The 12,029-nt window shown below is 39.7% G+C and overlaps 4 protein-coding genes across 6 annotated transcripts in view; 2 read left to right on the top strand and 2 right to left on the bottom strand.

Moving 5' to 3' along the window:
- Positions 1 to 1,271: 1,271 nt before the first annotated feature.
- On the bottom strand, positions 1,272 to 5,239 carry LOC100121429 (dynein regulatory complex protein 11). The gene is made up of 11 exons (XM_031920902.1): positions 4,872 to 5,239; positions 4,633 to 4,813; positions 4,361 to 4,571; positions 4,020 to 4,297; positions 3,638 to 3,956; positions 2,936 to 3,220; positions 2,613 to 2,857; positions 2,246 to 2,533; positions 2,085 to 2,177; positions 1,876 to 1,993; positions 1,272 to 1,813 (listed from the first exon to the last, which is right to left on the bottom strand). The coding sequence occupies exons 1-11, from the start codon at positions 5,192 to 5,194 to the stop codon at positions 1,704 to 1,706; spliced, it is 2,451 nt and encodes an 816-aa protein (XP_031776762.1). The 5' UTR covers positions 5,195 to 5,239; the 3' UTR covers positions 1,272 to 1,703.
- A 497-nt stretch (positions 5,240 to 5,736) lies between these two features.
- LOC100121410 (COP9 signalosome complex subunit 3) lies at positions 5,737 to 9,104 on the top strand. The gene is made up of 5 exons (XM_001604972.6): positions 5,737 to 5,983; positions 6,115 to 6,372; positions 6,458 to 6,902; positions 6,977 to 7,247; positions 7,313 to 9,104. The coding sequence occupies exons 1-5, from the start codon at positions 5,929 to 5,931 to the stop codon at positions 7,607 to 7,609; spliced, it is 1,326 nt and encodes a 441-aa protein (XP_001605022.1). The 5' UTR covers positions 5,737 to 5,928; the 3' UTR covers positions 7,610 to 9,104.
- Nrk1 (nicotinamide riboside kinase) lies at positions 8,478 to 10,543 on the bottom strand. Of its 3 annotated transcripts, none has more exons than XM_016985894.3 (4): positions 10,224 to 10,455; positions 10,057 to 10,146; positions 9,832 to 9,980; positions 8,478 to 9,762 (listed from the first exon to the last, which is right to left on the bottom strand). In XM_016985894.3, exon 4 carries the CDS (start codon positions 9,066 to 9,068, stop codon positions 8,484 to 8,486), a length of 585 nt encoding a protein of 194 aa, XP_016841383.2. In that variant the 5' UTR covers positions 9,069 to 9,762; positions 9,832 to 9,980; positions 10,057 to 10,146; positions 10,224 to 10,455; the 3' UTR covers positions 8,478 to 8,483. The 3 variants fall into 3 exon arrangements, with proteins under 3 accessions (XP_016841383.2, XP_016841385.1, NP_001127842.1); XM_016985896.2 differs by having other exon boundaries at positions 8,483 to 9,762; positions 10,233 to 10,543; NM_001134370.1 differs by lacking the exons at positions 9,832 to 9,980; positions 10,057 to 10,146; positions 10,224 to 10,455 and having other exon boundaries at positions 8,484 to 9,068.
- A 358-nt stretch (positions 10,544 to 10,901) lies between these two features.
- The window catches only part of LOC100121336 (unconventional myosin-IXb), a 68,242-nt gene continuing 67,114 nt past the window's right edge, over positions 10,902 to 12,029 (top strand). The window contains exon 1 of the mRNA XM_032595988.1: positions 10,902 to 10,982. The gene's annotated coding sequence lies outside the window, so the exon portion shown is untranslated. The remainder of the gene's footprint in view (positions 10,983 to 12,029) is intronic.

The raw sequence follows: 12,029 nt of genomic DNA, 5'->3' as shown, positions 1-12,029 counted from the left end.
ATACGATGCGTGGCGCGATCGGCTTTTTTATGATTCGCTGATCCACCGGCGCTTTTATCTCTCTCTTCTCTCGAGTCGAGAGTCGGACCAGCCGCACGTGCGACGAGGCATCGTACCGGCGGCCCACGCGCGCCCACCGTGAGATTCACGAGCCGCTAATGATCGCTCGTGTTCGGAAATATACTCGAGCCTGTTATACACATCGGTTATTTCGGACAAGTTTTTTTTTTTTTTTTTTTTTTGACGTCGCTGTGTGTACTCGTGCGCTCCTGGCAACAATTATGCAATTATTTTCTCTAGAAGATACACATAGGAGTCGAGAAAAATAGAGCTGTTAGACAATATCCGAATAGCTTTGACTAGCCCGAGTATTTTTCTTCGTTTGCGCGTGTTTGTACGCTTTTTATCGATACGGCGTTATTATGTCAACTATACGACGTGTGTACATACACAAAATCTAGCTTAGTCGATGGAAATCGTTGTGTAGATAAAAAAAAATTAATGAATTCTCGACGAGAAGAGAAAGAAGAGACGAAATCCGGAAAGCGTTTTGCTTTTTTATAATTCCAGATCACGGGCTCGGTTCCTGCTGCGCATGCCAATATGCACGCGACGAACTCGTGCGTCGCAGAGAGTATTGTACCGTGGCCGGTATATACAATATATAATATACGAAGCCCGGCGTTGCGATGGAAAGGTCCGAGAGAGATAATTTTGTCTTATTTTACTACGAAACGATTCTCCGTTCGAATCGGCGAGCAGGGATTTAATAAAACGTCTCGTGATGCATTGCTCTATTGGGAACACAATAGGAAGCTAGCTGAAATGTCAACGGACATAACGTCATCTCTGACATAGCCATTGGGCTTTCTAAAATGAACTAGGCTCATAGGAGTATGAGAGACACGTGTTTCTTGTGACGAGCACGCGACGCCAGACTCTCCCGGGGCAGGTGTACTTGGCCTTGACTTCGTCTCGTTTCCGATATACCTATACACGTGCATATATATATATATATATGTGTGTGTGTGTGTGTGTGTGTGTAGGACTGGGTCATTAGAGCTCTCTACGTCTCTCTTTCTCTCTTTTCTCTCTTGTTCTGTATATCTACCTTACCGCTCGCGGGTAACTCAGGTATACGAGTGCGCCGCGCACGTGTTCGTTTATTCATGGGCTAGCTTGTTTGAATATTAATTTTCTAAAATTCGCTGCAGTTAACGCAGTGCGAGCGTGTTAGGAAAAGTGGAAATCATAGAAACTACAACGACTGCTAATGTTTCCTTCGTTTGTTTTTCCTTACTATCGTTATGTAAATTCAATAACAGAGTTATAATTTTATACACAATACTAGATCTATTTATAATATGACATCAAAGATGACTTTCTCTCGACGGTTGTTTATCTTGTGCTTCGTGTAAAAAATTATGTACGTAAATGATATCTCCTTTGCACTGACCTTTAATGAGTCGCGTTAAAATGCAATGTAAGCCACTCATAATACCAATCATTATAATATAAACAACGACCAACGACGTATGTGCAACGAAGCTTTATCGTCCCCTTTAATGGTACAAAGTACAAGCGAAACGCTATTTTTACAATTACATAAACATTTCACAGAAATGATCTCCGGATAATTCAGTTAAGCTTCCTTGGGAATACGAGATTTTACCTTTGCATTACTACAATACAACTATAAACTTTTACTTCTTCTTTCCCTTTTTTCTTTTCTCGTTTGCTTCCTCCAGCTTGGCCAGTTCCGCTTCTATGGCTTTTTGCTTCTTCTTGCAAGTGGGCGTTTTCGAGTACCAATCTAAATGAAAAATTAAATTAATTAAATTAAATTAAATGTTTTGGCATGTTATTATTGCTTACTCAAAAACGCGTCTTCCTCCTCGCGATAAACGGGATCCTTCAAGCTCAGAGCGTTAATCAGTTCGATATGCGTCAGTGGCTGGACTCTCAATTGAACCATTCGTTTCGTCGTCATCACCTGCAATAGCCGACCATTGATATAGTAATGGATGGCCTTCGGTGAATGGTTTTATTGTTCAAAATTTCGTACAAAAGAAAAATTGCCTTACTTCGCTGATGGCTGACATGACGGTGCCAATTGTAAAACCGTCGCAAATTTTAGCCATCTCCGACGTGTCAAACTGTCTACTAATGCCCGAATACTGTAGAAAAACACGCGTATAAACATTTAGCTGCAAAAATACGAAGAATACAGAATATTTCTCATCACCTTGTAGAGGAGATTTTTCCAGATCAAAGACATGGAGCCGTAATCCGGCCTGGGAATAAAAACAACTTTGTCGTAAGTTTGGTAAAGCAGCTTCTGATCACCCTCCCAAGGGCTACGAGATGTGCCGATCAGAATAACACGATCCTCGTTCGTGATATTTTTTATGAGCTTTGGCAAATCTTTTTTCAGTCTTTTAGGATCAGTCTTGTCGGTTTTCGGCACTTTCTTCACAAACGGCTTCTCAGCGCCTTCCATGAATATTACAGACGGCTGCAGCAATCTAGAAACCTATAATTACAAGATAAAGTTTGCACGAGGTCACTATGTGATTTCGCCGATATCACCGTATGATCTTCTTACTTCGTACTTTTGAGATCAAATGAAGCAGCATGATGAGGCCTGATTTTCCTGGATACTTGCCGGCTACGTTGGCTGGTGTGATGTCGAAAAGCGTCGCTCCGAGTTCGGTGCATATCGCGTGTACCAGCATCTTTTTTCCACTGCCCTGAGGGCCAGCTATGAGGACTGACCTTACGAGCGGCGTTAGTTCCCGGAGAGTTTCGTTGCCCAGTGGCAAAATGCAGTATTCGTTTATGATTTGTCTTACATCGCCTGTATTCGATCGGATATTTTTTTTTTAATCAGTTCTTTTCTAAGAATCGAAAGTTAATAAGAAAATTTAATTTATACCTATCGCTGGAAGAGGATCTTTCCCCTTTTCCCGGAGATCGAAGTTGGCGAACGAGTTCTGCCCTTTGAAGCTGTCGATGCGCACTTCCGGGTAAAGTTTTATGATACCCTGCTGCAATAACTCTTGGAAAAGGGACTCGGTAGTTCGATCGGGAGTCAAATCCTTCTCTTTCTTCCGTTTGTTCTTTTTGCCGCTGCGGCGAACTCGCTTTTGTGCCTTTTTCGCGCGTTTTCCCTTGTAGCCCTTGTCTCTGTCGAGAGCAGCTTGCAAAGCTTCTATGTCGGCTGTTGCAAAAAAATGTTATTTTTTTTTTTTTTAATTCTCTTTGATGGTCTGATACAATCCAGCAAAGAAATAATAAGGAGTGTTTACATGTAACGAATTGAGATATAAAGAAGCATTATCTGAGTGTAATAACTCGATCTAAAACAGACGACTTTATTACTCGAGTCAGCGACCGTCGCGAGTCGAACCATCTTCACGAGCTAATCAGATCCGATAATAATCGAAATATTAATTGACTCTTCACAAAGCAGCATATCACTTCGTTATTTGAAGCCTAATCAAAGTAGAAACAATTTTGCTCATTATAATAATGATTAATAGCACGTCTGCATGAGATAAAGTGCAACGTTTGCCAGCATTTGGACATGACCTTGAATGTCCCCCTATAATCACATCCATTACAAAAGATACCGCACCTCTCAATGCTTGATCCACGACGACTCTGATTTCGTTCTCCACTTCTCTCGTCTTTTCGGCGTCGATCATATCGTAGTAGGGCTCCTGCTCGAGGTTCGCCGACTCGTCCTTGTCGCGCCAGATCTCCTGGTACTCCTGATTAGCCTGGACGAGCTCGGGCAAGAAGTTCGAGGGCATCGGCTTGAAGCCGATTTCCGACTCGGGCTCCGATTGCTGCTCGGCTTCGCTTTCCTTCTTCGCTTTCCCCGACTTCTTCGAGCGTTTCGACTCCTTCGACGACGACACGCCGGTCGACTTGCTCATCGAACTCTCCGTGTCCTGGATGAATAAGTCGTGAATGATTATTGAATACTGATGATGTAGTTATATATTGTTATATACCTGCCGACTGAAGATCATCCTAGAGCCTCCGCTTTCGGCCGACGGCAGCTCTGGAATTTTCCCCGTCTGCTGATAGTAAGTGCTTATCCAGTTCCTAATTTCGATCCTCATGTTTTCTTCCATGATGGCGCTCTTCTCCAGCTTTATTCGCTCTTTCGCTTCGACCGTGTACGCGTCGAAGACTTCTTGAAACTCCCTTTGCTTCTCGTACCTCTCTTTCTCGATCTTCTCCAACCTCTTCGTGTTTTCCGATATGGTCTGACACGGCTGCAACATGCCTGATCGCATAAACGTTATTTTTTACATACTTGCATATAATACACGACACAGGATAACATTACCTATCAAAAGCATTTCGTCGAGTTTGCGCTGACGAATCTTACGCCTGGTAACGTATCCACGCCAGACCTTTTGTATCTTGACGGCAGCCGCGATTCCGGTCGCCGTATCCGGTTCTTTCGGCTCCGATCTGATCGTCGACCTCTCTTTCATCTCGAGGATCTCTTTCATGAATTGAAATCGCACGCGACCTTGCCTCGCTCGCTCGTGAGCCTGAAATGTTTACGTGTATAATTAATGAAATCGAATTTTTTGATCGACGATCTCGACTCACCTGTAGCAACCGGATGGCTTCCAACTCCGTCATCTTCTTGGGTTCCGGCTTTTCTTCGAGCTCACCCAGACTCCTGAGCGTCTCCTCGATGAACTTTCTCCTCGACTCTATCTCCTTCTCTCTTTCTCTCCTGAAGTATCTCGGGACCCTCAGCTCGGATTCGTCCGGTGTCAGTCGGCGTCTTAAAAATCGATACTCAATAGGTACTCGTTGTTCATTATTAAAGTGAACATATCTACCTGAGCAACGCGTCGTCGCAGTAATTGTACTCGGACAGCTCGACCTCCACGAGTTCGTGTTTCAGCTCCAGAACTCGTCCGTAAGTCGAGTCCAGGAGTCGGCGTAGCAGTGGCCTCTTCTGTGGCTGGACCACCTGGTCGTAACACTCCTCGAGCTTGTTCCCGATGGCGATGTAGCGAATGTACAGGTCGGCCAGTTGGCTTCGAGCTTCGGCACGTTCTCGCACTGATCTGATCGACTGGACGGATGAGTCGATCTGGACAACGTCTTCGAGGAGCGTCTGAGCCTCGCGCCATAACTCATCGTACGTTGTGTTCGACATTGCGAGATGACTTTTTTTTCTGCAATGAAACGAGTATTTTTCTTTGTTTTTATCCAAATAAATACTTTTTAGAACAGTTATTGGATGATGCTACATGTTGAGGGCTAACGCACCGGCGTCGTGAGACTGAACGCCAGTGTTTGTTGTTCGACGATGTTTCCATGTAAGAATTCGTTCTGTTTGATCAATATTTGTAATTTTTTTTCAATTTTTCAAGAACACAAACCTACTGTTACAGTCATAAGTCGCTGAATTTTCGGAAACAAATACCTATTGTCGAATATGTGCGACAGTTTCAATTCTGCTAATAATGTTTTCAAAAAATTAAATCTAACCTCGTTAATATTGGTACAGCATATCGGCTACTTAATAATTTTCATGCATTTGTTTCACGGTATTCACAGAAAAGTCAACAGTTTTACTCGTACACTTGCAAAGTTTTTTTTAACGAAATAAAAGGAAAACATTAGTCTAAACAACAATGGTAAGAACAAACGAATAAAGCGCGAAACGACATGTCTGCGCAGCTCCGTGCGCAGAACGGCATCAACTGTCATCCTCTGGATTCGCTCTTTGACCACAAGTAGGATATATATCACACGCGGAATGTATACCTATATGTAGTACACAAAAGAAAGGTCGCCGATTTGCTTTTCGCCTTCTCTCGTCTAACATTTGTAGAGACAAACCGTTAGGTCGATAGCCGGTGATGTGAGTGCATTTTCCGCGATAAAATGGCAACGGTACTCGAACAGTTTGTAAATAACGTCAGGACACTCTCTTCCGAAGGTATGCATCGGCGCAATTATTATCTGCAATGAAAACATAACCTCCAGCGGTCTCGCAAAGACTTGGCCGTGTATTGTGTTTCTCTGAATAATGTCCTATGCAGGAATGTAATGAACGTGTATTCCTTTCAGGAAACTTTCGTGAACTGACCAATGCTCTGAACAAATTCAGCGAAGCCTTATCCAGGAATGTACAGCACCTCGACAATGTTTTAGAAACATTGGATTTGCAGAACCACTCGCTGGGTATTCTCGCGGTATTATGCGCAAAGATCACTAGTTTTAATGGAGGCAATGGTACGTCGGAAAGCTTCAAACCGTTGTTCAATCAGGTACAAGAATTCATTGTCGGTTGCAATGGGGAGCAAGTTCGTTTTGCGCCAATGATGTGTAAGTTTTGTAACCCGTTGAAATACTCATTTTGCTTACGGTGTTGCGATTTGGATTTTTAATCGATTGCACTTCTCACTACTAGATGCAGAATTATGCCATCAATTCACAGACGCTCTTGTAGAGCAGCATACGCCTATGAGAGGGATCGACTTGTTATGTAGAGCGATTAGAAAAATTCAGTTGTTCGATAGCCAGTTGACTTCTGTACACAGTGATCTTTGCAAACTTTGCCTCCTTGCAAAGTGTTTCAAGCCTGCTTTGGAGTTCCTCGACATTGATATTACTGGCATTAGTGTGGAAGACGACGCAAAGAGCTTCTTACTCTACTTCTATTACGGCGGAATGATCTACACAGCGTTGAAAAACTATGATAGGGCATTATACTTTTTTGAAGTTTGTGTGATGACACCTGCAGCTGCAGTCAGTCACATTATGTTGGAAGCGTACAAAAAGTTTATTCTTGTGTCGTTGATATTGAATGGAAAGATCTTATTATTACCCAATTACACAAGTAACTTAGTCAAAAGGTAAAATTTGCTCACTTTTTTATATATTTTCTGATATTTATTTTTTTATGTTCAATATATATTTCTTATTAAAGGCATATAAAGAGATTGAGTGCACCTTATCAAGAATTAGCCACAGCTTACGGTACTCACAGTTGTGAAGAAGTTGAGGATATCATCTTAAAATATAATGATGTTTATGCAAGGGATAACAATACAGGATTAGTCCAACAAGTGCTTAGCTTCTTGTACAAGAAAAATATTCAAAGACTTACAAACACTTTCTTAACATTAAGTTTGACTGATGTTGCTGCTCGAGTAAAGTTACCAGGGCCCGCCGATGCAGAAAAATACATATTGAATATGGTATGAAGGCTTATTTTCATAGTTATAAAATTTAATAAGTATTTTAATTAAAAAATATATTGTAGATTGAAGATGGTGAGATCTTTGCTACAATCAATCAAAAAGATGGCATGGTTATCTTCCATGATGATCCAGAAAAATATGACTCACCTAGAATGTTGGCAAAATTAGAAAAAGAAATGGCAGAATGCGCAGAACTTGGTAGAAAAGTAATTGAGATGGAAGAGGAAGTAATAGTGACTCCACAGTATGTCCGTAAAGCTTTAGGACAAAATGATCAAGACGACCAAGCAGCTGGTCCACCGCCTTCAAATGTATCAAATACTCAGAGTCAACCAAGAAATAACACGTACTCTATGTAACACAAATAAGACTTGTTCAAGTGAAGATGCAAAAATACGTCATTGATTAAAAGATTTTGAACAGAAATAGTCTAGCCTGTTTTGTATGGCTGTCATACTGGATTTTGCTTATTACAAATAGCTTGAATGGTAATATTTATTAAACTAATTTATATGCGATTCAAAATAGTGGAATCTTGAAATTGTTTGTAAGAGAGTTGATAACCAGAGTTCGAAGAATTTTTTCAGATTATAATTGGTATTAAAATTGTAATTTTTTGTCTATTAAAGCTCGCTTGAATAATCATATAAAACAGGCTCGATGATTTGAGGGTAAATTAATTAGAAATGTGATATCTAGTTACAAGTGATTGTGTTACATTATAAAAACAGCAATGTTTTTTCATAAACGACTTTCACGACTTACCAATAAGAAAATCTGTTCATAGGTTTTAAGTGGTAAGAGCATAGGTTTATGAAGAGTGTAACATCTTTTAAGTGGGTATAAATGCCAAGCAACGCGAAATTACATTTATTCGTGCAAATCGGAGAAAATTTGATGCATGAAAGATCAATAACTTGCACTAAAATGTTTGTCTTCATCGAATCGAAAATTCATTTGTATTCAATCTTTTAAAAAGCTTTAATTAAAGTCAACATTAAGGTATTTCGTTCTATTTGCATATAGCAGTTTGAAATTGCATAATTTTTTTACAACTTATACAAAATATTTAAATTATAACATGGTAAAAAAAAATTCTAAAATTTTGAAAATAATTATTTCTTTGAAAAACATAAAAATAAAAAATTTTTATAAAAATTAAAAGTATGAGAGTATTTTTCTTAATTCATAAAACAGGTTAGGTAGAGAAAAATAAGTGCCATTCGCTTTGCTTTAATTCAAACAGTGTTTTATTTCATCAATTACTTCATCAGACAATTCATTTATTGGTTTAGTTCCATCAAGGAATGTTGTAGTCTCATTTAAATTTTTGTTTGAACTTATTTCTTGTTTATGCCTTAAATATTCAGGCCAAACAACTTTATCAAAATACCCAGGCACATCAGGAGGATTATAAACACGATTTTTTCTTCTATCCCAACACACTTTTTTATCAATATCTATGAAATATTTCTTGTCACATAGGTCTGCTATTGGTTTATAATTGTAAAGTAGAAAACCTTCTATTATCAAAAATTTCAATTTTTCGTCTGATTCACCATTCCTGATATCTTCATTAGAAGTTTCAATAATATTTTTTATGTCTGAGTACATTTTTGACATATCCAGACTTGACAGAATTTCCCAATTGAAGTGATTGAGTTCTGGAATGAGCACATGTCTGGGATCATCTTCAGTTAAAAAATATGCATCTTGATTAATAAGGATTGAACCTTTAATATTTTCATGCACTTTTTTAGCTACACTGGTTTTTCCACTGCACGTTGGTCCAGAAATTCCAATTATTAGCCACTTCATTTTTAATGTTCTTGTCAAAAATACACGATTTCTTAAAAAGACACTGTTCAACAGGAACACTGCAGAATCAAATCAACATCTCGTTTGTTCAAGACAAATAGAATAACTGTTATCTTTGGATTACATAACAGTTAATGGGTGCTTAGATCTGCACAACATGCTTGAGGCTATCTGACATTCAAAATAATTTATTCTGTAATAGTTATAGTATAACACAACATTCTATTACAAATAATCTATTTGTAAATATAAAAATGAATTTTTTTACAAAACTTATTGCTTCTTATCTTTTACTTTGTTACTACCCAAATAAGGATAGATATGGTAAATAGTAAATATCACTAGACCACCGACAAAGCAGAGACCACTAATAGCTGGAACCATCAAAGCAGTATTATGTGACAAGAATAGTGATTTCAATCTAATGTCATCAATAAAAGGCAAGCCAATGACCCAAATAGTGTAATACAAGAAAAAAATAGAAGCTAATATCAACAAGGCTTTTCCTTTTTCTCTGTCAGTGCTCAACATTATCGTTTCTTTTCTCTCAAGTACTAATATGAGTCGTTTACTCGTCCACGTATTCTGCTTCAAACTTCTTAAAGTCTTCTTCAGTAAATACAGTCCGCTCTTCTTCAACTGGTTTTTCTTCCTTCTTCTTATGAATTAGTTTCTTGGATGCTCGAGATAGAAGCTAAAAAGTAAGCACAGGTGAGTAAATGCAACCTTCATCAATGTCATCGATCGTTTATATTCAACTTACTTTTTCCGATGTATCCGAATCTAGTCTATTGCCACTCAAAAGTAGAAGCCTCTTTACGTTTTCTTCCGTAGGATCACTCTTGGTTTCTAATTGCTTTTTAGCATCGTAAACCGTTATTTTGCTCGAGCGCTTCAAAAGGACTGTGGACCCTGAGAAACACAAACATTAGAATGTTAACTTGAGCTATTTTTATTATTATATCCTACAAAAAGTATATCAATTTACCCTTTTTCTTGTTCTTGGAGATTATCCGATGATTGACAGGAATCAGATCCAAAGCTCCCGAAGATTTCGTTTTCTTCTTCTTACGTTTGTCTGAAAAAGTTTAAACAAAACAGTTTCTTTATAATTACGATATAATAAAGAACGAGCCTTCAATTATTAAACCTAACCTTTCATACCTTTAATTACGTCTGTCTCAAAACTGATAAGTTCTAAACTTTTCCTTACTAAAGCGTTTGACATTTCGAATGAACTAAAAAATATTTCAAATAATTCTTCTCAACAACATTGGTCACTTTTTCTGATTTCAATTGTTCGGAGCATCATTCGATGCTTATTTTGACAACAAACAATGTGAAAAACGTGGAGTGCGCGGACGGACTACTATATGCTGCTACCACAGCATTGTAGCAGAAAACGAGCCGCCATGTTTGATAAACGGGATTTCTAGCTTACCGACCGTGACTAAAAGACGTTGTATACCTATCGTCGCCTGGTATATTTCGGACGTGACTGCCTGCACTGATGGAGTTTGAGCGAGTCGAGTCGTGCAGTATACCCTCCGGAACGATCATCGACGATAAGCTGCAGTTTGATATGGTCGACCTAAAGGTAGGATATTATAGCTATTTTTCTGCATAATGCAATAGTTTATCAATTGTGTACATACGCAAACGTTTTATTGTGAAATCTAACCTCCAATAGAAGTCTGCTTTCCATCCGATACGACACACTTGCCTCAAAGAGATTAACTTTTCAGCTGTACTTGCTAATAAAGAAATCAAGATGATTAGTGGTGAACAACGCTACCATCTCACTTGGCATCTCTGGAAAACAAGATACAAATTAATACAAACGACGAATAAAAAAGGATATATCGCATAATGATTTAAGCTATAAAGGAACGAACACAGCACAACGCGTTCTCGGTAAGTCCAAAAACAAAACACCAACCGTAGACGACACCGTAAATCCATTATCATCTGTCTCGAGACCTCGACAACAAAAAGGCCCTGAGAAAATAATCAAGCCGGCCTGCGACTCGATATTTCTCTCGTCCTGCTGTCATCGCCATCTCGAAAATGACAAGCTAGGTACAACGCTGCAGCAGCTTTTATCGCGTTGACGTCCCTTCGCTTCGCCATAACCCTTTGCGGCCTGGCGGGCGCCTCCGTAATTGCGGCATTATTTCTGCCATTTCCAGCGCTCGGAGCGACCAAAAAAGCACCTGTACACTGATGCAGGTGTGACTAAACGCGCTCGCGCGCCAGAGGCTCGATTGAATTTCGTCTAGCCTATACTGTATACATATATAGGTGTAATGACACAGTGGGCTGATCCACTCGATGTTCGCGCTTCTATAGCCGTTTATTTACACGATGGCTTCGCCGAGTGCAATGCGAACTTGTCGTTCGTTCTAATTATTAATGGGCCGCTAAAGTTCTTGGGGTAAACCGATTTATCGATCGTGCGCCGAATAACCGAATTTATTAACGAGCTGTGTGTGTGTGTCGTTTAGCGAAAAATGTAAACACGCTTTCATAAGCAGAGTTTCGAATCGATAGTGCAGAATGCAACGATAATGAAATTTCAAAGCTCCGATAGCCCCGTCACAAAAGAGCCAACTACAAACAGTGAGCTTATATTTCGTTGATTATCCACCTATACGAATTTTCAAAGCCACGACATTTCCGCGCGAAAAGTCGGGGAATCGTAATCGCGATATCACAGAGAAGGCTTATTGCGTTCTAGCGATAGCATCGGTGCGTAAATTGTAATAACGTATTACAGGTGCGGAGGGTCGACGCGTGCGCCCGAAGCCGCCGCGCATATAGCCAATCGAGTTTCATTTCCCGAGCGCTCGTTCGAAAATGATCGATTTCTGAATGGTGCCGCCGACGATGATGCGTTGGTGCAAAAATGAAGGCCCATTGACCGTCTGCACGCGCGCGCGCATAATTTTCTCTCCTCGGGCA

This window comes from Nasonia vitripennis, chromosome 1 (assembly GCF_009193385.2).
Source record: "Nasonia vitripennis strain AsymCx chromosome 1, Nvit_psr_1.1, whole genome shotgun sequence".
Classification (NCBI taxonomy): Eukaryota; Metazoa; Arthropoda; class Insecta; order Hymenoptera; family Pteromalidae; genus Nasonia; species Nasonia vitripennis.
Note: the sequence above shows the minus strand (reverse complement) of the source record. Positions and strands in the feature narration are given on the sequence as shown.